This window comes from Rhinopithecus roxellana, chromosome 8 (genome assembly GCF_007565055.1).
Source record: "Rhinopithecus roxellana isolate Shanxi Qingling chromosome 8, ASM756505v1, whole genome shotgun sequence".
Lineage (NCBI taxonomy): Eukaryota > Metazoa > Chordata > Mammalia > Primates > Cercopithecidae > Rhinopithecus > Rhinopithecus roxellana.
The window spans coordinates 50,399,719-50,424,503 of record NC_044556.1 but is presented as its reverse complement, the minus strand read 5'-3'; the positions used below and the strand labels follow the sequence as shown (position 1 = coordinate 50,424,503).

At 40.0% G+C, this 24,785-nt stretch overlaps 1 protein-coding gene across 4 annotated transcripts in view; it reads left to right on the top strand.

Moving 5' to 3' along the window:
• Positions 1–2,069: 2,069 nt before the first annotated feature.
• Positions 2,070–24,785, top strand: part of LOC104660340 (myomegalin) — a 223,801-nt gene continuing 201,085 nt past the window's right edge. For all 4 annotated transcript variants that reach the window (XM_030935208.1, XM_030935209.1, XM_030935207.1 and 1 more), the window contains exon 1: positions 2,070–2,384. In XM_030935208.1, coding sequence (XP_030791068.1) covers positions 2,152–2,384 — 233 coding nt within the window. In that variant the 5' untranslated portion in view covers positions 2,070–2,151. The remainder of the gene's footprint in view (positions 2,385–24,785) is intronic.

The window sequence follows — 24,785 nt, the reverse complement described above, 5'->3', positions numbered from 1 at the left end:
GGAAAGTGAGAAATGTGGTGATAGGTAGAGAGGGAAGGACTTTGTTTTAGGGTTGAGGAGAATTAAGTATGTTTGTGGGCTGGGGATGAAGCTAATGGAAAGGGAGAGGAAGAAGATAGAAAAACAAGAAGAGATAATTAAGAATTTTCTGGTAGAAGTTGTTAGATAAAGAGCCCAGATAAGACAGATTGGACAAAGATAAGGTGAGGTAAAGATAAAGCTTAAGTTAGGAGGCTTAAAATAAATAATGGGCCAGGTGAGTGGCTCACGCCTGTAATCTCAGCACTTTGGGAGGCTGAGATGGGAGGATCACTTGAGGTCAGCAGTTCAAGACCAGCCTGGCCAACATGGTGAAACCGCATCTCTACTAAAAATACAAAAATTAGCCAGGCGTGGTGGCAGATGCCTGTAATCCCAGCTATTCAGGAGATTGAGGCAGCAGAATCGCTTGAACCCAGGAGGCAGAGGTTGCTGTAGGCCGAGATCACGCCACTGCACTCCAGCCCTCTGAGTGACAGAGTGAGACTCCATCTCAAAGAAAAAAAAAAGAAAAAAAAATTAAAAAATAAAAGAATGATGAGATACCCGAAAATTCCATTTTCTGGAGGCAGCTGGAATCACGATAGGAAAAACCATTTAAAAATATAGTAAAGAGGCGGGCGCAGTGGCTCACGCCTGTAATCCCAGCACTTTGGGAGGCCGAGGCAGGTGGATCACGAGGTCAGGAGATCGACACCATCCTGGCTAACACGATGAAACCCCGACTTCACTAAAAATACAAAAAAAAGAAAAAAAAAGAAAAAAAAATTAGCCAAGCATGGTGGCAGGCGCTTGTAGTCCCAGCTATGTGGGAGGCTGAGGCAGGAGAATGGCATGAACCCAAGAGGCGGAGCTTGCAGTGAGCTGAGATCGTGCCACTGCACTCCAGCCTGGGTGACAGAGCAAGACTCCGTTTCAAAAAAAAAAAAAAAAGTGTATATATATGTGTGTGTGTATATATATGTGTGTATATATATGTGTATGTGTGTGTGTGTGTGTGTGTGTGTGTGTGTGTGTAGAGAGAGAGAGTAAAGAAGTAGAATTAATGACTGGATGAGATGGGTAAGGGAGAAATAAGTCCCTTACAACTTCTAGTTTAGGGATTGAGCAGCTGGGTAGACAGGGCTGGGGTTAAAACACGGAACAGAGCAACAGATTTGTAAGGAAGGATGAGTTGAGATGAATTCAGCTATGATGGCATTCAGTCAGTCAACAGTAATAGCTATTGCCTATGAACCTTGAGATCCACAGTGCCCAACTACAAAGATAAACCTTGCTCCCCCTCCCCTGCTGACCTTATGCTATATGCAATAGTGTTGCAGAAGCATTTTGCTTTGCTGGATGCAAAAGCAAACTAGTCTCTGTTTTCAAAGACATATGTTGGATATAAGAACTGGATTTTCGGAATGAATATTTACTGGATAATTTATTTAACTAATCAACTTCAAAAAAAGGTTAAAACACTTTCTTGGTTTATGGTGGATACCAAGCTATGTATGCTTTACTATGAGTTCATGGAAAACTGCAATCAGTCTCAACCGAAATGAAAATTTAGGTTGCTTGGGAGAAAGTTTTTACAATTGAAAAACAAAGGGAAAATTGAAAGGAAAAGATTTTAGGAAAGAGAGAGAAACAGAGAGGAAGAAAAGAGGCTAGCCAACAACCTGCAGTAATCATTCCTTGGACCTAAAAGGATAGGAAAACTGGATAAATTATGAAAGGATGACTGATACGGGGGCGCGGGGAGGAGGATGAAACCGGGGAAACTATTGAGAGACAGAAAAGGAGAAACTTCTTTGAGGTTGGAAATCAAGGGAAGGTGACATTGGAGCGGATAGAAAGGAAGAAACGGAGTGGGATCTGGGAATGAGGCAGTGGGTGGAGAGAGAATGGGGAGATGACAGATGATGAAGGGCAGTTGAGTGTGTCTGCGGGAGAAGGACCAAAGCAATCTGGGCGGAGCAGGTGGCAGAGGCAGCCGCGGAGGAGGCCCAGGGAACTGACGGGAATGCTCAGCCAGGCCCAGAGGATGCGCCCTGGCAGTCCCGGAAGACACCAGGAAAACAAGCAGGAACCGTAGCTAAGACTGAGGTGGCCAGGCCCAGGAAATCCATGAAGGGGACAGACAGCGAGTCCTGCTGCCGCCGCCGATACGAGTTGGGCTGCTGCTGTCGCGCGTCCCGCCGGGCTCACCACGCGCCTTACCATTCCGGGGACACGACACGAACCCCTCAGTCCCCGCGGCATCCCCCGAGCCGGGAAAGACGGCGCCCGGAGCCAGCCGGGAGCTGGGCAGCGGCGGCCGAGAAGGAAGAAGCAGCCGCGGCGGCCGCACCCTGGATGAGGTGAGAGCATGGCCAGCTCCTGCCTCTGGAGCCCCGGAGGCTGAGGAACGCGATGGGGGAGGCAACGCACGGTGGGGAGGGCAGGAGAACCGCGCGGAAGGCTGGGGCCCCGGACTGGAGATCCCAACGCCTGAGAGGGGTTGGCGCTGAGTGACTACTGCTTGGAGAAGGTTAGGGAGGTAATGGGGCCCGTGGTGGAGGCAGGAGGAGGAGGGACAGGGTTGAGTTGCCCAGAAATAAAGGTGTGCCCGTGGAAGGGCTAAAGCGTGGGAAACTCGGTCTCTGTCTCAAGGTCTTTGCTTGAGGCATAGACATTTGCTGTGTTGATGGAGGTGAGACTGCAGGCTGTGTCTGTTGGGCTAAGCCAAAGGAGAGATGAACACATGGCTCAGAAGGCTATACCAGGATGGAAACATCAGAGATCGTCATGGAAGATGAAGGATCAGGAAATGCACCCGGACGAAAGCACACACTGCCTTCTCTTATACCTCTTCTTTTCAGGGTTATTTCTCTTAGATACAGATCGCAAGGTGGGGCGGGTGGTGATTCCCTCTTCCTGGGCTACCTCTCTTCCCCTGCAGAGCTGGAGCCCTGCCTAATGGCTGGATGGAGGCCATGCAGGACAAGCTCCATCTAAAATCAATCCTTTCCATTGCTTTGGCCTGGAAGACCGAACAGATTAGGCTCAATTTTCTTCATGTAGTAGCAGTAACATAAAAATCTGTCATACATACGATTTTTGGGAGAAGAGATAGATTGTGCTGCAGCCTTTCTAGAAAAAAACATGTCCTCATCACAGCATTTTTAGCTTTTTATTTCATGGAAGGTAGTACTCATAAATCGAACTACCAGGCAATAGTGGTTCCAGCCTCTGAGCTAATGGGTGTGTAAAAGTTACTTCATTTCTGTAGGCCTCAGTTTCCTGTGCATAAAATTGGAATTTGGATTAAAACAGTGCTAATTATAAAACTAAATAGTCACTGGATCTGTATTCTATGTTCTGGATAGCTATATTTGTGAACTATGAAATTTAGCATATTCACTGACAATTTTATTTTTTCATAACACTATCCACTGTTTATGTCAGAAAACAGACTCAGACATTCAGTTAATAGTGCTCAAATAAATCACGTCTTTTTTTTTTTATTATACTTTAAGTTCTAGGGTACATGTGCACACAACGTGCAGGTTTGTTATATATGTATACTTGTGCCATGTTGGTGTGTTGCACCCATCAACTCGTCAGCACCCATCAACTCGTCATTTACATCAGGTATAACTCCCAATGCAATCCCTCCCCCCCCCTCCCCATAATAGGCCCCGGTGTGTGATATTCCCCTTCCTGAGTCCAAGTGATCTCATTGTTCAATTCCCACCTATGAGTGAGAACATGCGGTGTTTGGTTTTCTGTTCTTGTGACAGTTTGCTGAGAATGATGGTTTCCAGCTACATCCATGTCCCTACAAAGGACACAAACTCATCCTTTTTTATGGCTGCATAGTATTCCATGGTGTATATGTGCCACATTTTCTTAATCCAATCTGTCACTGATGGACATTTGGGTTGATTCCACATCTTCGCTATTGTGAATAGTGCCGCAATAAACATACGTGTGCATGTGTCTTTATAGCAGCATGATTTATAATCCTTTGGGTATGTACCCAGTAATGGGATGGCTGGGTCATACGGTATTTCTAGTTCTAGATTCTTGAGGAATCGCCATACTGTTTTCCACAATGGTTGAACTAGTTTACAATCCCACCAACAGTGTAAAAGTATTCCTATTTCTCCACATCCTCTCCAGCACCTGTTCTTTCCTGACTTTTTTAATGATTGCCATTCTAACTGGTGTGAGATGGTATCTCATTGTGGTTTTGATTTGCATTTCTCTGATGGTCAGTGATGACGAGCATTTTTTCATGTGTCTATTGGCTGCATGCATGTCTTCTTTTGAGAAATGTCTGTTCATATCCTTTACCCACTTTTTGATGGGGTTGTTTGTTTTTTTCTTGTAAATTTGTTTGAGTTCTTTGTAGGTTCTAGATATTAGCCCTTTGTCAGATGAGTAGATTGCAAAAATTTTCTCCCATTCTGTAGGTTGATTGTTCACTCTGATGGTAGTTTCTTTTGCTGTGCAGAAGCTCTTTAGTTTAATTAGATCCCATTTGTCAATTTTGGCTTTTGTTGCCATTGCTTTTGGTGTTTTAGACATGAAGTCCTTGCCCATGCCTATGTCCTGAATGGCATTACCTAGGTTTTCTTCTAGGGTTTTTATGGTATTAGGTCTAACATTTAAGTCTCTAATCCATCTTGAATTAATTTTCGTATAAGGAGTAAGGAAAGGATCCAGTTTCAGCTTTCTACTTATGGCTAGTCAATTTTCCCAGCACCATTTATTAAATAGGGAATCCTTTCCCCATTTCTTGTTTCTCTCCGGTTTGTCAAAGATCAGATGGCTGTAGATGTGTGGTATTATTTCTGAGGACTCTGTTCTGTTCCATTGGTCTATATCTCTGTTTTGGTACCAGTACCATGCTGTTTTGGTTACTGTAGCCTTGTAGTATAGTTTGAAGTCAGGTAGTGTGACGCCTCCAGCTTTGTCCTTCTGACTTAGGATTGTCTTGGCAATGCGGGCTCTTTTTTGGTTCCATATGAACTTTAAAGCAATTTTTTCCAATTCTGTGAAGAAACTCATTGGTAGCTTGATGAGGATGGCATTGAATCTATAAATTACCTTGGGCAGTATGGCCATTTTCACGATATTGATTCTTCCTATCCATGAGCATGGTATGTTCTTCCATTTGTTTGTGTCCTCTTTTACTTCACTGAGCAGTGGTTTGTAGTTCTCCTTGAAGAGGTCCTTTACATCCCTTGTAAGTTGGATTCCTAGGTATTTTATTCTCTTTGAAGCAATTGTGAATGGAAATTCATTCATGATTTGGCTCTCTGTTTGTCTGTTACTGGTGTATAACAATGCTTGTGATTTTTGCACATTAATTTTGTATCCTGAGACTTTGCTGAAGTTGCTTATCAGCTTAAGGAGATTTTGGGCTGAGATGATGGGGTTTTCTAAATATACAATCATGTCATCTGCAAACAGGGACAATTTGACTTCTTCTTTTCCTAACTGCATACCCTTGATTTCTTTCTCTTGCCTGATTGCCCTAGCCAGAACTTCCAACACTATGTTGAATAGGAGTGGCGAGAGAGGGCATCCCTGTCTTGTGCCAGTTTTCAAAGGGAATTTTTCCAGTTTTTGCTCATTCAGTATGATATTAGCTGTGGGTTTGTCATAAATAGCTCTTATTATTTTGAGATACGTTCCATCAATACCGAATTTATTGAGAGTTTTTAGCATGAAGGGCTGTTGAATTTTGTCAAAGACCTTTTCTGCATCTATTGAAATAATCATGTGGTTTTTGTCTTTGGTTCTGTTTATATGCTGGATTACGTTTATTGATTTGCGTATGTTGAACCAGCCTTGCACCCCAGGGATGAAGCCCAGTTGATCATGGTGTATAAACTTTTTGATGAATCACATGTCTTTTAAGAAACCCATAATAAATTACTGCTCCTAAGAAATAATTAAGCAAAAAGTATTTGCTGTTTTATATTTTATAAAGTAAAATTTTTATCACCTTATTCAAATTACTTTTATAGACATAATTACTTTTTTTAAAAAAGTATATGGGATGTAAATTATTTTATAAAATACTTTGAAATTTTATTTAAAGCTTAGAACAAAAAAATTAATCTGAATATGTATTCATAATTCCAAGGCTCCTTGATCACTTGACATACACAGGGTGAATTCTTTTCATGTGGAAAGCAGCATTAATCCTGCAGAATTTAAAATGAATTATGACTCCTTATCACAAGAGTATGACTTTTCTCCCTGTCTTTGGTTCAAAGAAAAGTTTGTAGGGTTAGAATTTGATCCTCTAAATTGTGGTTTAATTGTGAAAGTAGATAGCAAACATTCATAACTTCCTTGTTACTCATCTGAAAAACTACACCTATATTCATCTTCGTTGATGTAATGATAAATCTTGAAATTTTTTTTTAAATTTTACAGTTCCCAAATGAAACAGTTACAGCAACTTGACTGAGGTTAGTGCTACTTTGCCCTTCATTTAAAAATCAGTTCGCCAGTTTAGCATTTTTTAAAAAACATAACAATTTTAACTATAGTGTTAGAGGTTTAATGAGTGTTAGCATATTAGAGGTTATACTTGGGGAGTGGTGTTTTTGGTACGATTTTCTAACTCTCAGTCAACTAAAAAATGTGAAAAAAGCAGCTCTGCACATTATCCAAATTCAGTTCATTTTGGTGTTATTTATTGAGCAATGATGGTGGAGGCCAGCACAAACTGGATACAAAACTACCCTCAGGTAATTCAGAATCTATAGTTCTATAATATGCTTCAGTAACTGGAGTATGGAATAAGCGCTATAACAGAAAGATGAACTGTAGACGTCTTTCTCTTTCTCTCTTTCTCTCTCTCTCTCCAAGGAAAGTTGACTTCCCTAACAAGCCATAGAAAATGCCATTATCTTGAAAAATATGTCAAAATCTTGTCTTTAACTTGTTAAGTCTGTTTCTTTTCTTTTTCTTTTTTTTTTTTTTTTTTCTTTTTTAGAGATGGAGTCTCACTGTGTTGCCTAGGTTGGAGTGAAGTGGCGCAGTCATAGCTCCCTGCAGCCTCCAACTCCTGGGCTCAAGGGATCCTCTTGCCTTGGCCTCCCAAGTAGCTGAGATCACAGTTGTGTACCACCATTTCTGGCTACTTTTTAAAAATTCTTTTGTATAGAGATGGAGTCTTGCTATGTTGCCTAGGCTGGTCTCAAACTCCTGGCTTCAAGCAGTTCTCCCACCCCACCCTCCCAAAGTGCTGAGACTAAAGGCATGAGTCACTGCACCCAGCCAAGACTGTTTTTTAAACTGATAAATCACAGGACTACTCTATAAACCCAGAATAACAAATGATTAATATATAATGAGAATTTTAACATCTTAGGGAACTAGACTCTCTTTTATGATCCCAGCAAAATATCTCTTGGTATGTGTGCCACATTTGAGAGCCAAATTACAGCCAAAAGGTTGTTTTTGAAACTTGAATCTAGAGCAAGAGGAATTAATTAGTGGATTCTAAATTTCAAATAATTTGATAACTTCAGAGCATCAAAGTGTACACATGGGTTCTTTTTCCTGGACAGTAAGTGTCCACTGATGATTATCCTCCCTTCTTAGGTACTCCTTTTTTTCTGTCTCTGATATGCTAATACTTTCAGTCAGGTTATAGTCTGATTTGGGGATCCTTGTGACTGTTTCAAGTGTCTACATTTATTCTCTAAATTAGTTTATCTTAATTGTAAAGTTTAAATTCTAAGTGGCAAGCTTATTTTCTTAAGGAAAAAATAATGATGGGGGTAGGGAGGTGGGGCTAGGGTACCATATTACAGCCCCTACATGCTGGCAATATAAACCAGGTGGTTAATGGTACCTCTCTATGGTGCTAAAAGGCAGATGAGGCCGGGCACGGTGGCTCATGCCTGTTAATCCCAGCACTTTGGAAGGCCGAGGCAGGTGGATCACTTGAGGTCAGGAGTTCGAGATCAGTCTGGTCAACATGGTAAAACTCCATGTCTACTGAAAATACAAAAAAGTTAGCTGGGTGTGGCGGTGTGCCTGTAATCCCAGCTACTCAGGAGGCTGAAGCAGGAGGATCACTTGAACCAGGGAGATGGAGGTTGCAGTGAGCCGAGATCGCACCACTGCACTCCAGCCTGGGTGGCAGAGTGAGACTCCATCTCAAAAAATAATAATAATAATAATAATAAAAAAATAAAAATTAAAAACTTAAAAATTTAAAAATTAAAAATTAAAAAAGGCAGATGATCAGAGACAGCTTTATACAAGAGGTGAATTTTTGTTAGGCTTGACAAGCTAACAAAGCCAGGTTGAATGGGAAGCAAATTTTGCCAGAAAGACACAAGCAGATTTATGATGCTGGGAAGATGCTTTATTGAAGTGAATCCCATGCTGTGATAGAAATTTTCTGTGAGGATTTAATTCAAAGTCGATCCTTTTTCAAGTATATAACTATTTAAAAAAGGAAATTAAGTGAATTTTCAGCTGTTGGCCATCTGCCTCAATGTGTGCTTCTGAAGCCCAGCAGATTGCACATTCTATGTAGGTGGATAGCCTGAAACCTGCAGACAACTGCAGAGGACAAAGACTTCAGAGAAGATTCAATGAGTTTCTAACATCAAACTTCAACTACTGTAATACGCTTGTCTAGCCATCTCTTTGTTATTGCTGCTCTACAGCTTTATTGAGATATAATTGACATACAATAAACTGGGTAAATGTAAAGTGTACAATTTGAAATTTCAGCATATGTTTATACCTGTGAAATCATCACCACAATCAAGATGACAAACTAATCCATCATCCCAAAAAGTTTCCTTCTGCCCTTTTTCAATTCCTCCTTCCCACCCCTCTGCTTTTGTCATTATATGTTACTTTGCATTTCCTAGAATTTCGTACAAATGGAATAATATAGTATCTACTCTTTGTTGTTGTCTGGCTTCTTTCACTCAGCATAATTATTTTGAAACTTATCTATGCTGTTGTGGGTATCAGTAGTTCATTTTCTTTTGTTGCTGAGTAGTATTTCATTGCATGAATGTGCTACACTTTATTAATTCACCATTTGTTTGGTTGTTTCCAGTTTTATGGCTATTACAAATAAAGTTGCTATAATTATTTGTGCACATCTTTCATTTCTCTTGGGTACATTTCTCAGGGCATATAACACTAGGCATGCTTTTAAAGAGACTGCCAAATTGTTTTCCTAAAGGGTTATACCTTTTACATTCCCAGTAGTAATGTATGAAGGTACTCATTTATCCACATCCTTCCCAATACTCGTTACTGTACATCTTTTTTATTATAGCCATTCTAGTGGGTGTAAAATCTTATGTTCTTTTAATTTAAATTTCCCTAATGATTAATGATATTGAGGTTTTTTTTCATGTGCTTGATTATTATCTACATATTTTTGGTGAAGTGTCTGTTGAAATCTTTTGCCCGTTTTCCATTGAGTTGTCTGGGTTTCACTGAGTTCATTGGGTTAGTTTCATATTCTAAATACAAGTTTTATTATATATGTTCTTTGCAAATATGTTCTCGCACTGTGCAGACTGTCTTTCCATTTTAGTAACACTGTCTTTTGAAGACCAGACATTTTAAAATTTTGCTGTGGTAAATAAACATTATCTTTTTTTTGGTTTTGCTTTTTATTTTTATGGTTTTGCTTTTAATGACATATCTAAGAAATCATTGCTTAATCCAGATTATAAAAATATTCTATTTTTTTCTAGACGTTTTATAGTTTTGCATTTTTACATTTAGGCCTATGATTCATTTGAGTTTACTTTTGTATATGGTGATCAAGGTGTTTTTTTTTTCTTTTCAAATGTAGATGTACAGTTGTTCTGACACTGTTTGTTAAGGGCACTATCCTTTCTCCACTTAATTGCTTTAGCACCTTTGTTGAAATCAATTGACCACATATGTAATTATTTGTATCTGGGTTTCTATTTTGTTTGACTGATTTATTTATCTATCTTTCTTTTTCTTTTTCTTTTTTTGAGACGGAGTCTAACTCCGTCGCCCAGGCTGAAGTGCAGTGGCACGATCTCAGCTCACGGCAACCTTCACCTCCTGGGTTCAAGCAATTCTCCTGCCTCAGCCTCCCTTATCTATCTTTAGACCAATACCATACTGACTTGGTTACAGTAGCTTTACATGTCTTGAAATCATGTAGTTAAAGTCTTGAACTTCATTCTTCTTATTCAAAATCGTTTTCATTGTGTTACGTTATTTGCATTTCCATATACATTTCAGAATTCACTTGTAACTATAGACAAAAAGCCAGTGGGCTATTTGATTGGGGTTGCATTGAGTCTATAGATCAACTTATAGAGAGTTGATATCTTAACAATATTGGGTCTTCTGATGCATGAACACGATATATTATTTAATTTATTTTGGTTAGTGGTTCTCAACTAAGGGCAATTGTGCATCACAAGGGACATTTGACAGTATCTAGACACAACTAGAGCATCAGAGTCCCTTTGCTGTCCCCACAGTTTTGTGTTTACAGTCTATGCTTCCATTTTTCCAGGAGGTTTGCTCCCAGAACTGGTGGTATAAAGAAGGAAAGTAGCAGTATGAGCACTTTGAGGGCTAAGCAATGGGATAATATCTTTCTAATGGAACAGTTCAATCAACTTCATTTGGCCTTCCATGGACATGAGCTTCAAGTGGCTTCCTAGCCTTTCTTCTGTTAACCTCTTCGCTAATATGTGAAGACTTCATTTATACTCAATCTAATTCAGCTACCATGGGCCATGTCACCAGTGACCACTGTGTTCTATGAATCCTAATATTTTCATGAATTTGAAGGGAAGAGCGTTTTAACTTTGAAGTATAATCAAGAGGACTTTCTTATGAACTCAGATGGAAAGTGTCCTGAAATTTGTCCTTTTAAAAATATCTGTGCATTTTTTTGTGCTATAACTTTCTTACATGTATCATTCTGTGATCAGATCTCCAGCTTACTATAAATGATACCTAAATTCTAAAGAGCCAATTCTAGTTATACCAGTATGGCCTTAGAGAAAAGTAAGGGAATACAATTTTTATTTATCTTCTATTTGGTCGGAGTTAAGTATTTAAAACAGTAAGGTAGATCTCAGATCCACCACTGTTAAAAATAAATGAATAAATAAATAAAAATAGTAAAGTAGAAAGTAGAGACAAAGACCCAAACATTTCAAAATGAAAAATGAATTTTAAATATAAGGTTATATTTCTATTACCTACTGCTGAGACCATCATTGCATAAATGAATAGATAGAACTAAATAGGCCAGGCACAGTGGTCACACCTGTAATCCCAGCACTTTGGGAGGCCAAGGTGGGCGGATCACGAGGTCAGGAGATAGAGACCATCCTGGCCAGCATGGTGAAACGTTGTCTCTACTAAAAATACAAAAATTAGCTGGGCATGGTGGTGGGCACCTGTAGTCCCAGCTACTTGGGAGGCTGAGGCAGGAGAATGGCGTGAACCAGGGAGTTGGAGGTTGTAATGAGCTGAGATTGCACCACTGCTCTCCAGCCTGGTGACAGAGTGAGACTCTGTCTAAAAATAAATAAATAAATAAATAAATAAATAAATAAATAAATAAATAAATAAAAGAGCTAAGTAAACTCTTCTTCCCCCACAAATTTACCAGTTTAACCATTTTAAGTGTACAGTTCAGTAGTTGCATTAAGTACATTCATATTATTATGCAACAAGTACCACCATCCATCTCCAGAATTTTCTCTTTTTCCCAAACTGAGACTCTGAATCCATTAAACAACAGCTACCCATTCTCTCTCCCCTACCTCCTGGTAACCACTATTCTACTTTCTGGCTCTACGAATTTGACTACTGTAGCCATCTTATATAAGTGGAATCATATATTTGTTGTTTTGCATCCCGCTTATTTCACTTAGCATAATCTCTTTCAGGGTCATCCATGTTGTAGCATGTGTTGTAATTACATACATTTTTGTGTGTGAGATAGAGTCTTACTCTGTCATCCAGGCTGGAGTGCAGTGGCACAATCATGGCTCAGTGCAGCTTTGACTTCGTGGGCTCAGTCGATCTTCCCACATTGGCCTCCCAAATAGCTGGGATTACAAGCAATTTTTTTGGTATTTTTTGTAGAGATGGGGTCTCACTTCATTGCCCAGGCTTATAATTATGTACCTTTTAAAAGGCCAAGTAATATTCCACTGTATGTTTATACAACATTTTATTAATCCATTCATCTGTTGATGGAAATTTCAATTGTTTCTACCTTTTGCCACTGTGAATAATGCTGCAACAGATATAGATGTACAATTGTCTGTTTGTGTCCCTGTTTTCAATTCTTCTGTGTTGCAAAAGAAGAGGGATTGTTGCATATATGGTAATTCTATATTTACTATTTTGGAACGACCATACTGTTCTCTACAGTAACTGCACCATTTTACATTCCCGCCAACAGTGTACAAGGGTTTCAGTTTCCCCATATCTTCATGAACACTGTTATTTTCTGTTTCTGTTTTTTAAAATAATTGCCATCCTACTGGGTGCAAAGTGAAATATCACTGTGGCTTTGATTTGCATTTCCTTACTCATTAGTGATGTAAAAGATATTTTTAAAGTTTCATATTTACTGACATATTTACCATTTCCAGTATTCTTCATTAGTTTGTTTAAATCTAGATTTTCATCTGGTATCATTTTCCTTCTGCCTGAAATAATTTCTTTAATCCTTCTTATTCTTGTGCAGATTTGCTGGTGGGAAAATTCTTTCGGCTTTTGTATGTGAAAAAGTCTTTATTTCACCTTCATGTTTGAAAGATATTCTTGCTGGTTATTAGGACTGGTTACATACTTTGTGGGGCTCAATGCAAAATGAAAATGTAGACCCCTCTGTTCAAATATTATTAAGAATTTCAAGTAATCAACAACAGAGCATTAAACAAAGCACAGTCCTTCTGAGTGCAAAGCCCTGTGTGACTACACGGTTGTATGCACAAGAAACCAACTCTGCTGGTTATAGAATTCCAGGTGACTGCTCTTTTTTTCCTTCAGCTCTTTAAAGATGTTGCTCTGTTGTCTTTTCGTTTTGTTTTTTTTTTTCTGAGACAAAGTTTCACTCTCGTTGCCCAGGCTAGAGTGCAGTGATGCCATCTCGGCTCACTGCAACCTCCGTCTCCTTGGTTCAAGTGATTCTCCTGCCTCAGCCTCCTGAGTAGCTGGGATTGCAGGCATGCACCACCACGCCCAGCCAATTTTGTATTTTTAGTAGAGATGGGGTTTCTCCATGTTCGTCAGGCTGGTCTCGAACTCCTGACCTCAGGTGATCTGCCCTCCTCAGCCTCCCAAAGTGCTGGGATTACAGGCGTGAGCCACTGCACGTGGCTTCTCTGTTGTCTTTTAATTTTCAAGTTATGCTCTCATTCTTATCCTTGTTCCTCTCTATATAATGGTTTTTTTTTCTCCTGGATAGTTTGAAATTTTTTTCTTTATCACTGATCTTAAGCAATTTCATTAAAATGTGCCTAGGTGTGGTTATTTTCATGTTTCTTGTGTTTTGGGTTTGTTACACTTACTGGATCTGTGTGTTTACAGATTTCATTACACTTGGACAATTTTCAGCCATGATTTTTTCAAAACTTTTTTGTTGCCCTTTGTAACTCCTTTCTTTTGGGGACTTCAATTACATATATATTAGGTCATTTAAATTGTTCCCATTGATCACTGATGCTCTGTTCACTTTTTGTCTTCTTTCTCTTGTTTTATTTTTGGATCATTTTTATTGCTGTGTCTTTAAGTTCACTAACTTTTTTGTCTACAGTGTCTAATCTGTTGTTAATTCCATCCAGTGTATTCTTCATCTCAGGTATTGTCTTTTTCATCTCTAGAAGTGTGTAACTTTCATGTATTAATTTTTTTTCTTTTTTTTGAGACAGAGTTTCACTCTTGTCAATGTTGCGATCTCAGCTTACTGCTACCTCTAATCTCTGCCTCCCAGGTTGATCTCATCTTACTGCTACCTCTAATCTCTGCCTCCCAGGTACAAGCAATTCTCCTGTCTCAGCCTCCCGAGTAGCTGGGATTACAGGCACCCACCACCATGCCCGGCTAATTTTTGTATTTTTAGTAGAGATGGGGTTTCACCATGTTGACCAGGCTGGTCTCAAACTTCTGACCTCAGGTGATTTGCCCGCCTCGGCCTCCCAAAGTTCTGGGATTACAGGCGTGAGCCACTGTGCCGGCCCATGTATTAATATTTTACTTCACTTGATCAATCTGTTCTACTTTCTTGAACATTTGAAATACTATAATAACAATTCTAACATTTGTCCAGTTCTGAGTATGTTTCTAGTAATTGATTTTTCTCTTCATTTTGAGTGCTGTTTCCTGCTTCTTTGCACACCTGGTAATATTTTGATTTGATGCCACACATTGAACATTTTACATATTGGGTGTTAGATAGTTTTGTATTCCCGTAAATATTATTGAGCTTTATTCTGGGTCACAGTTAAGTTAATTGGAAACAGATCCTTCTTGATCTTGTTTTTAAGTTTCATTATGGGGAACCCAAGAAGCTTTTTAAAGATGATTAATTTTCCCCATTACTTGGGTGATACCTTTCTGAGTACTCTACCCAATATCCTGTTAATTATGAGGCTTTTCTCACTTTAGTAGATGATGAAACAAACTACTTCCAGCCTTGTGTGAGCCAAGAGGATTGTTTAATCTGATTCTCTTGTGTGGTTCTTACCCCAACCTGGGTAGTTTTCTGATATACCGATCAATACTCAGCTGAATATTCAGGGAGACTCTCCACAGATCTCTGGAATCTTCTCTTCTTTCTGGTACTCTTCACCACGAACTCTAGCTGCCTTGGCCTTCTCAAATCCCAGCATTATCTCTTCAACTCAGGAAGATCACCAGGCTCTGCTTGGATTCCCTCTCTGCTATCACCACCTGTGAGCTCCTGGGCAGTTAAATAGGACAGTTGTATGGCTTACTTTGCTTGTTTCTTTCTTCTCTTGAATAACTTTACTATGTTGTCTGATATCCAGTGTCTGAAAATAATTATTTTATATATCTTGTCCTATTTTTAAGTAAATAAATTTTTTTTAATTTTTTTCAGTGACAGGTGACTTCACCTGTCGGGGTGAAGGAGAATGAATACGAACCCTATTACTGCATGCTGTCTGGAAGTAGAAGTGTCTCTAGCCATGTTATAAATTAGTAGTTTTCAACCCTGACTACATAGTAGAATTATCCGGGGGAGGTCTTTAAAAAGGTGATGTAAAGGCTTAATTCCAGACCAGTTAAACCAGACTTTTTCAGATTGAGGTCTTAGCGTCAGTGTTCTTTAAGTGCACTACAGCTTTTCTCATGTACAGCAGGGTGAAAGAACCTCCATATTAAAGAAAGGGTTGCATTTATAAATCATTCTGAGAAACTTTTGTGTTCTGTCATTTCAACTAAGACACGGAGGTGGTTGGCTTTTATTTTTGATAGACAGTGTGGAATTATAGAAGGTTTTAAAGAAGAGTCTGGCAGACATAGATCTTTGTTTTAGAGTCATGAGTGTGGCAACCGTGTGGGAGATGGGCTTACGTGGATTGAGTGAGGAGACGGGATCACTGAGAAACTGTTGCAAGTGGTTCAGGGCCAAAGGTAATAAGGGCCTGAACACAGGCATTGGTATTGGGAATGGTAAGGAAGAGATAGGTTGGAGAATTTGAGTTAGAATCGATAGGATTTTTTGATCAATTGAGTGTGGGAAATGAGGGAGATGGTGGAAACAAATATTACTCTCCAGTTTATTACTCTAGACAAGTAAACTCTCTCTAAACAAATTCCTAGGCCAGTCAGAGAGTGAATAGTAATTTCATTAACTGAGATAGATAATGTGGTACGAGAAGCAGATGTCAGGGAAATAAGATAATTAATTTAGTTTGGGATATCCAAAAGGACATGTCTCATAGAACTGTCTCCTGACCTGTAGTTTCTTCTGAATCATAGGACAGAGAAGACATTTAAAAGCATCTTTTTAGTATGCTATATAATTTTGAACAGAGGTATCTTTCTTCTTTTATTTGACTTAATATTGAAATCTATTTATATCTCTTAAACAAACATCAGTTAATACTACAAGAAAGTAGATGTTGGCCATGCATGGTTGCTCATGCCTGTAATCCCAGTACTTTGGGAGGCCGAGGTGGTCAGATCACCTGAGGTCAGAAGTTTGAGACCAGCCTGGCCAACATGGTGAAACTCCGTCTCTACTAAAAATATGAAAAATTAGCCAGGCATGGTGGCGGGCACCTGTAATCCCAGCTACTCAGGAGGCTGACACAGGAGAATCACTTGAACCCAGGAGGCGGAGGTTGCAGTGACCCAAGGTCGCGCCACTGCACTCCAGCCTGGAAACTCCGTCTCAAAAAAAAAAAAAAAGAAAGAAAGAAAGAAAGTGGTTGTTTTCTAGATGACAAAATATCAAGTGAGAGATTATTGCAGACTTTTGTTTTGGGTTTTTGGCTATGGGTGTATCCATTCCTTCCCTTCTTTGGACAATAACCCTACTTTTTTTTGGGTGGCGAGAATTGCCTTTTTTGCCGTAGTTTATGGTCTTGGTGGGAAGTTTGGTTAAGGTATCCTGAGCTCAGTGATGATCTTGAGACCCACACGAGGATGATCTGATTTTATGAGCATTGCATCATCAGTGGAGCAACATAAGAGTAGAAAAAAGCGGCCAGAACCAATTGGCCCCTTCTTGCTACCTAGATCCTTATTGCTTCCCCTATTCCTGCCCCTTCTGAGCCTGTTCTTTTGAGTCTTCAACTGTTCCTTTGATTCTGTGGGTCTCCTCTTCCATTAAATCCTATTTTAAAAAGTAGTATAGCTGGAGTCCATTCACAGATCTTTCCAAAAGGTATATATGAAATATCAGGCACAATACTGGGTGCTAGAATAGAATGAGAAACAAGATTATTGGATAAAGGCTCTATTCTCACAAGCTTAAGTTTAATGAAGTTGTAGTAGGCCTGGTGAGGACATAGACAGAAAACAAATAATTAAATAAATATACAAATAAAGTGATTTCTGATATTAATAAAGTTTATTAAAAAATAAACTTCGTTAGAGAGGAATTGAAGCAGGAGGTGAAAGAACTGCAAAACCCCTAAGGTAGAAATAAGCTTAGTGTGTTTGAGGAACAAAATGACCAGTGCAGCTGGATCATAATAAATAAGAGGAGGGGGCAGAGGTGAACCTGAGCCAGGTCACCTGAGACCTTATAGGCCGTGGTAAGAAGTGGATGTTATTCTAAGGACATTGGGAAGCCAATGAAGGTTAAAACCTGGAACATCATATGATCCAAAAAATATTAAAAAGTCACTTTGCTATTGGAGAACAGACCTTAGGAGGCCAATAGCTGCTTTGCTGGCTATTGTAGTAAGTAACACCAATATGAGATCATAGTGATTTACATCATGGTGGTAGCAGCAGGGTTGTTAAGAAGAAAAGGCCTGGGCCTTCTAGCAGATAACTTGGTACCCTGCAGATCCTGAAAACAAAACCTACCAAGAAGATAACTGGGGAATAAAGAAAGACAACTTCATGGTTGGAGTCTTTATATTAAGTTTTGTTTGAAGCCTCTGTTTGAGGTTTTTTGCTTCACCCTAGTGGAGGTTTTCTCCCCACTCATTATGAAGGTGGGAGTTAGATGGTGGAACAAGGAGATAGAGGTCACTCAAATGAAAAGGACCCTGGATAGTATTAAAAATATCTTCACACAGGGTTGCATATGGTGACCAAATGGTGGTAGTGCCCACGGTGGGAAGGGTAGCAGACATGGTGATGGTATTCCCCTAGAACAGGGGTCCCCAGCCCCCAGACCATGGACTGGTACCGGTCCATGGCCTGTCACGACCTGGGCTGCACAGCAGGAGGTGAGTGGCAGGCCAGCGAGCATTACCCCTGAGCTCCACTTCCTGTCAATCAGCAGACCAGCAGCTGCATTAGATTCTCAGAGGAACGCGAACCCTATTGTGAACTGGGCATATGAGGGATCTAGGTTGCCTCCTCCTTATGAGGATCTAATACCTGATGATCATTCCAAATCCATCCCCCACCCCGTCCATGGAAAAGTTGTCTTCCTTGAAACTGGTTCCTGGTACCAAAAAGGTTGGGGACCACTGCCCTAGGACCCTTTAACCTCTTCATGAAGTTGCCTGTTCTCTTAGATTTATTTGCTAGAGCAGCCTCATAAGTACAGGTGATTAATACTAGGTCTCACAGGAGTTCCAAACAGAATTCTATAACGATTTTATATTATGAAACCTGACATCTCATGGCAGCAACATTATCATTATCACCATAATTACATATATAATTACATGATTAATACATTTATTGAGTGAATGATAAATGCTAGACACTATCTTAAACATTTCATAAGAATAATATTTAATTCTCACTATAATTCTGTGAGAAAGATGCTATCATTATCCCCAGTTTTATAGAGAGGTTAAGTAATTTGACAAGATCACACAGTTATGAAATGGTAGAAGTTGTGTTTAACTGGCAGGTGTTGATTTTCTGTTTCATGTGTATTAGAGTAATTGTATTTGTGCATCATGTATGTTTTTAAATTTTTTTCCTAGGTTTGCTTTTTGTTAAAAAGTAAACCAAAACAAAACAAATAAAACAAAAGCCTTTGGTGGAACTTGGACAAAAATGGTCTGGTCTCCAAGTTAGCATAGCAAATATGAAAATGTCATCTGTTTAAAAATAATAAGCTACCTGATTAAAATTTGACCTTGTGAGAATTTGCTTTCTAATTTATATGGCATACCACCTGAAGGCCAGCACAGATAAATATATGACCTGTTTAAAATGAAAGGAAGTGTACCCGGGCACGACCAAGAATCTATCAAAAGAGCATCAGAGAGCTCCACATTAAGGTTAATAAAAATAGGTGAACTGCACATTTCAAAGGAGAATCTGGGACACTATTCAAATAACAAAGACTTAAAGCAAGCTGGGCTCACTGCCCGGAATAATGGGCACATGCATTTACAGAATGGGGGGATTTTGTCCACTGTATGCATGCTCATTCCCACTCACATCTAACCCTACAACACCAGCTCAGAGAAAGTGGATGCAATGAAGGAAATGTTAACATGAGCAGTGACCCTAGAGTACAAACCATATCAAATTTTAGATCCTTTTTGTCTCCATGAGAGTCTAATCTATGATCTTTTGGCTATATAAACCTTGACTTTGAAATCTCCAAATAAACATCTCAACCAAAATGTACAGCTGTATTGTAATTTCAGCAAGAAGGGTTTTCATTGTTTGTACATATCTTCAAAAAGAAAAAAAGTGTGCTTGGTAGTGATTAAAAGCACATTCTCAAGTGAGCATGCTTTGGTGGTATCTTCTACAGACTGGGAAAGGTCCTACTTATCGCTCCCAAATTTTCACCATACATCTAGTTTCCTGATATGCAGCCTTAAAAAACTGTTCTGACTTCTTTGTCTTTCTTTACTGTAGAGAGAATAATAGCTTCTTTGTGAATGGGAGAGCTGGATCTCTAACTCCACAGAATGACCTTGGATTGAGGAACGGTTCAGAAGTCTGTGTGTTAGTTACTATTACTATTGCTGCATAGCAAACCACCTCAGTGGCTGAAAACTACAAGTATTTAGTACTCACAGTTTTGGAGGGTCAGAAATCTGGGAGCTGCTTAGCTGGGTAGAATTGTCTCAAGTTCTCTCATGAGGTTGCAGTCAAGCACTCAGCTGGGGCTGCTGTCATCTCAAGACTCGACAGGGACTGAAAGGTCCATTTTCAGACTCACACACATGGTGTTTGGCAGGCTTTAGTTCCTGTCCACGCCATAAGTCTGCTTATAACACGGTAGCTTAGTTCCCCCAGAACGACTGATCTAAAAGAAAGAGAGCATGCGTACTCAAGATGGAAGCCACTGTTGTTCTTGCTTTTTAAAAAATAATCTAATCTCAGAAGTGACATTTCATCACTGCTGCCCTACTGTATTCATTAGAAATGAGTACTAGACTCAAGGCGAGGGAATTACACAAGGGTTTGATGAACAGGGATCATTGGGGACCAACTTAGAGATTGCCTATTACAGTCTGTATCCATTACCTGAGCTCCTGGACACCAGAGGAGCAGCGGAATTAGTTCTCTCTCTCTTTCTTCTTCTGGAACAAGACTAGTACAAACTAAGCACAGAAGGGAAGGGGGAGTATAACCAGAGCTGAGGCTGAAGACTATGCCAAGCTATGTGAGCCTTGTTAAACATTTTTGTCTATATCCTCAGAACAATAACAAACTCAGACTCTACTTGCTCAGTCATCCCTTCAAACACCCCTGGAAGACATTGCTGGCAGTGACTGGCCCTGGGGACTTCAGCTGTCTTCTTGCATGCCTTAAAGGCTGAGGTTCACATCTATGGCTCCAGTGTCCTACCCAAGGGTAGGTTAAAAAGATGACATGAGTGACTCAAGACTAGAGAAGTGCCTGGCCCTGTGAGGCAGACATATTAGTAGTTTGAGAGGCAATAAGTCGGGCCCCAGGTTCCCACCATGAGGAACTAGGAATCCATAGAAGGAAAATGCAAATGCCACACACCTGCAGATGCCTGGCAGGTAGCATAAATAAGTGAACCTGCTTAGGTGTAAGGGCATAGGGAATAGTATTGATGACCGTGACTGTGACTTTCTGGACCATTGACCAAACAAAATACATCAGTAAGGGCAAGTCTTTAGGATAGTACCACCAGCAGGGGGCACCTGCAGATGGTTTTCATTGTCACAAAATTAGGTTTGGTACTTGGGGATGAGCAGCTATTCACAGTGGAGAGGCTCCAATCTGAAGTATCCTAAACTACTTGAATTCACTACAGGCTGCATGCAGGAAGCAGCCTGGCCACTTTGATTTCCAGAACTACCTGTAGACAGTGTGAAAAAGAAGAATAGAGGTGAGGTGGATTTGGTTTTGGAGGTGAGCAGATGCCTCCAAATGAGAGTTGGGGCTCAAGGTTTTCTTAAAAAGATAGACTCTTGAAATATTGCACTCTAGTTACATTAGTGCCAACTCGTGAGGTCACCTGTTCTTTTTTTCCCTCTCCCATTATCTTCCCTTTCGACTTTCTACCCCATTCTACCCTCTCCCTGATGCCCTATACATTACAGAAACTTCCCCTTGAGACGTAAGACTGTTTGGAAGGAGGTTGGAAGAGCTGGCCATAGCTCAGAGAGCTGCTTTTACCTTGTGATGTCTTAAAGGTGCCACCTGGTGTCCGGCCATTCATAACAGAGAGCTGTTGCCAACAAGGTCAGCAGAACATAGCACTAGAGAGCACCAGAGGAGATGCCTCTAAAGATTTGGCTTTTGGCACATCATCTGGGGATGAACGAGTTGGGCCTGGACTAGGACGGAGCAAGTAAGACACTCCCTGAATCATGAAAATGCACGGTTGGATCCTGCCTTTTTTTTTTAAAGTTTTGATATTTTGTTCATTGTGGATTTTTTGCATTAATTTTTTTCTAAAATATCGCATTAAAATATTATTTATCTTGACTACTGAGTTTTGGCACTGTTTAAATTTCACACCTCAGGTGAGTACCTTGCTCCTCTCATCCTAGTTCCAGTCCTGAATACCTTAACAGTTGAATCAAAGTTTGAACAAGTTGATCTGGTCCATCAGCACCAGACCCCTCTAGTTTTGATTTTTTTTTTCCCTCCCTCTATCTCCTAAGAATGTACCGAAGCCAGCAAATAAAGGATGCGATCATACTCTTCTGTATACCACAAGCTCTGAGCTTTCTGTATCTCTCTGTCTGTTATTATTACATCACACGCATAGCCTAAAACCAGGATACTTTTATCTGAGTAAAAGATTATTCTGGTTGAAAGGAATTGCGGTAGTTAATGTTGGATGTGTTTGTTATTTTACCAGCTGATATAATGTTCGTTTTGTTTTTGAGACAGGGTCTGGCTGTTTCACCCAGGCTGGAGTGCAGTAGCACGATCTCCACTCATTGCAACCTCTGCCTCCCAGGCTCAAGCCATTTTCCCACCTCAGCCTCCTGAGTAGCTGGGACTACAGATATGCACCACCACGCCTGGCTAATTTTTTTTTGTATATTTTGTAGAGATGGGTTTCACATGTTGCCCAGGCTGGTCTCGAACTACTGTGCTCAAGCAATCTGCCTGCCTCGCCTCCGATAGTGCTGGGATTACAGGCATGAGCCACGGCACCCTACCCCTATGGTATTAACTCCTAAGGCCATTTGAACTTTACAAAGAAAAAGGACTGTTGAGTTTTGCTCATCTTTTGTCCAGAATTGCCAGATGTTTGATACTGTACTCAACAGCTCAGTATTTTGACATTTTACATGCTAAAATGAAAATGAAAACAAAAGTGAGTACAGAATGTGAGATTTTTCTCATTAAAATTTCTTCCTCGTGTGAAGCTTTCTGAGGCTGTAGCTTGATGTTTTTGAACCTTTGCCAGCTGGAAGAAAGGGACAAAACAGCTGTTCTAAACTGCCAAGAAATTGGCTGGTGCATAGAAGAGGGAATTTGTCTTGGTTGTGTATTTTGCCTTTGTCCTGGGTGTGATTATTTTGATCAGCACTTTTGATTGTACAGATGTGAGCCAAGTATCTAGCAGAGGGTAGCTCCTGATTTTAGTTAAGTAATTCACTGTTGAGACTTCAGATTACAAGGTAATGTGTTCTCCTTAATAGTGATAAAAGCTGACCTGAAAAGGGTGTTATAGTCTTTTACATAATACAGATACAGTTATTTAATGATTTTAAATATTCTTAGGAGATACACATTAAATATTTAGGGGTGAAGAATCTACATCTTACTTTCAAATGGTTCATCAAAATAGTATTAATGATTGTGTCTGTATGCTTGTGCATGTGTGTGTGGGTGTAAAGAGAGAAAACAAACGTGGCAAAATGTTAACAATCTATGAAGCAAGTGAAAGATTTACAGGACTTTATTGCACTAGTTTTACAATGTTTCTATATGTTGAAAAATTTAAATTTTTCAAGCTGGAAAGTTAAAAAAAAATCAGTGTTACTTTTCACTCATATCTGTGTATGAGCGAAAGCTGTTAAATATGGCTTCAGGGACCAGCTAGTAGATGGCATGATATAAGAAACAAAGGCAAGGAGCATGGCTATATATGGCTGTCTTGTCCTTAGAGGTATTTTTTCCTTTTTTTAAGAGACAGGGTCGGCCGGGCGCGGTGGCTCAAGCCTGTAATCCCAGCACTTTGGGAGGCCGAGACGGGCGGATCACGAGGTCAGGAGATCGAGACCATCCTGGCTAATACGGTGAAACGCTGTCTCTACTTAAAAATACAAAAAACTAGCCGGGCGACGAGGCGGGCGCCTGTAGTCCCAGCTACTCCGGAGGCCGAGGCAGGAGAATGGCGTAAACCCGGGAGGCGGAGCTTGCAGTGAGCTGAGATCCGGCCACTGCACTCCAGCCTGGGTGGCAGAGCAAGACTCCGTCTCAAAAAAAAAAAAAAAAAAAAAAGAGACAGGGTCTTGCTGTCTGTCACCCAGGCTGGAGTGCAATGGTGTGATTATAGTTCACTGTAGGCTCAACTCCTGGGCTCAAGTGATTCTCCCACCTCAGACCCCAGAGTAGCTGGGACTACTGGTATGCACCACCATGCCTAGATAATTTTTAATTTTTTTTTTTTGTAGAGACAAGATCTTGCTGTGTTGCACAGGCTGGTTTCAAAGTCCTGACCTTAAGTGATCCTCCTGCCTCAGCCTCCTGAAGTGTTAAAATTACAGGTGTGGGCCACTGAACATGGCAACAATTTTTTTGTTCTAATTCAGAATCCAGTCCAAGATCTGAACTAGGATCATGCATTCCGTTTAGTTATTGTTATCGCTATGAATTTTTAAAGCAGTGTGGATTGATTGACACATGCTCCTTCGACTTGTACTGGAACTACTTGCCCCGTCCTGGAAAATGACTCAGATTTTAGTGATGGTGTGATTGTCATGAATGCGTTGGAAGTTATTTATGAATTTATTCCAGTATTGTTTCTGGTTCCAGAAATGTATTTATTGACCCTAACATCAGTCCCTTCAATTTTCAAGATCTGATATCTATGTTCAAATCAAGGAGAATTATTCATATAATTCACACAAGTCTTCCCTCACTATTCCAATCCCCTTTCCAGAAATTTACATACCATATTTCTTGCATGATTTCCCCTCTCCCAACGTCAGATACACATAAATAGTGAGTGTTGAAAGGATAAAGGGGATTGTGTGAGTAAATTACCACCAGCTGTCTGAAGGCCTGGTTGTAATTTCTTTCCTTGAGGTTTGCGGTTTTTGTTATAGCTGACAGACAAGGCTAACCACTGAAAGGGATGGATCTGAATAAACACACACACACACACACACGGTTCACAGTAATTATTTATTGAATGAATGAATGATATAATGCATCATAAATACTGTATATATTTTAAGGCACTGTCCCAGTTGTCTATTCCTGTATACACACACACACACACACATTCCTTAAGACAGATGCAAGATGGGGGAAATGTCCACCTTTTCTGCTCCCTAGACCTCCAGCCAGCAAGTGAGGAAATCTACTTATTCAGCTTCCTTGCCAATGCTTTGGTCTCACATGATAGAAAGATGAGAAATGGAAAATCTGGGTCACTGGCCTAGCCCTAGAGAGCACTTTGG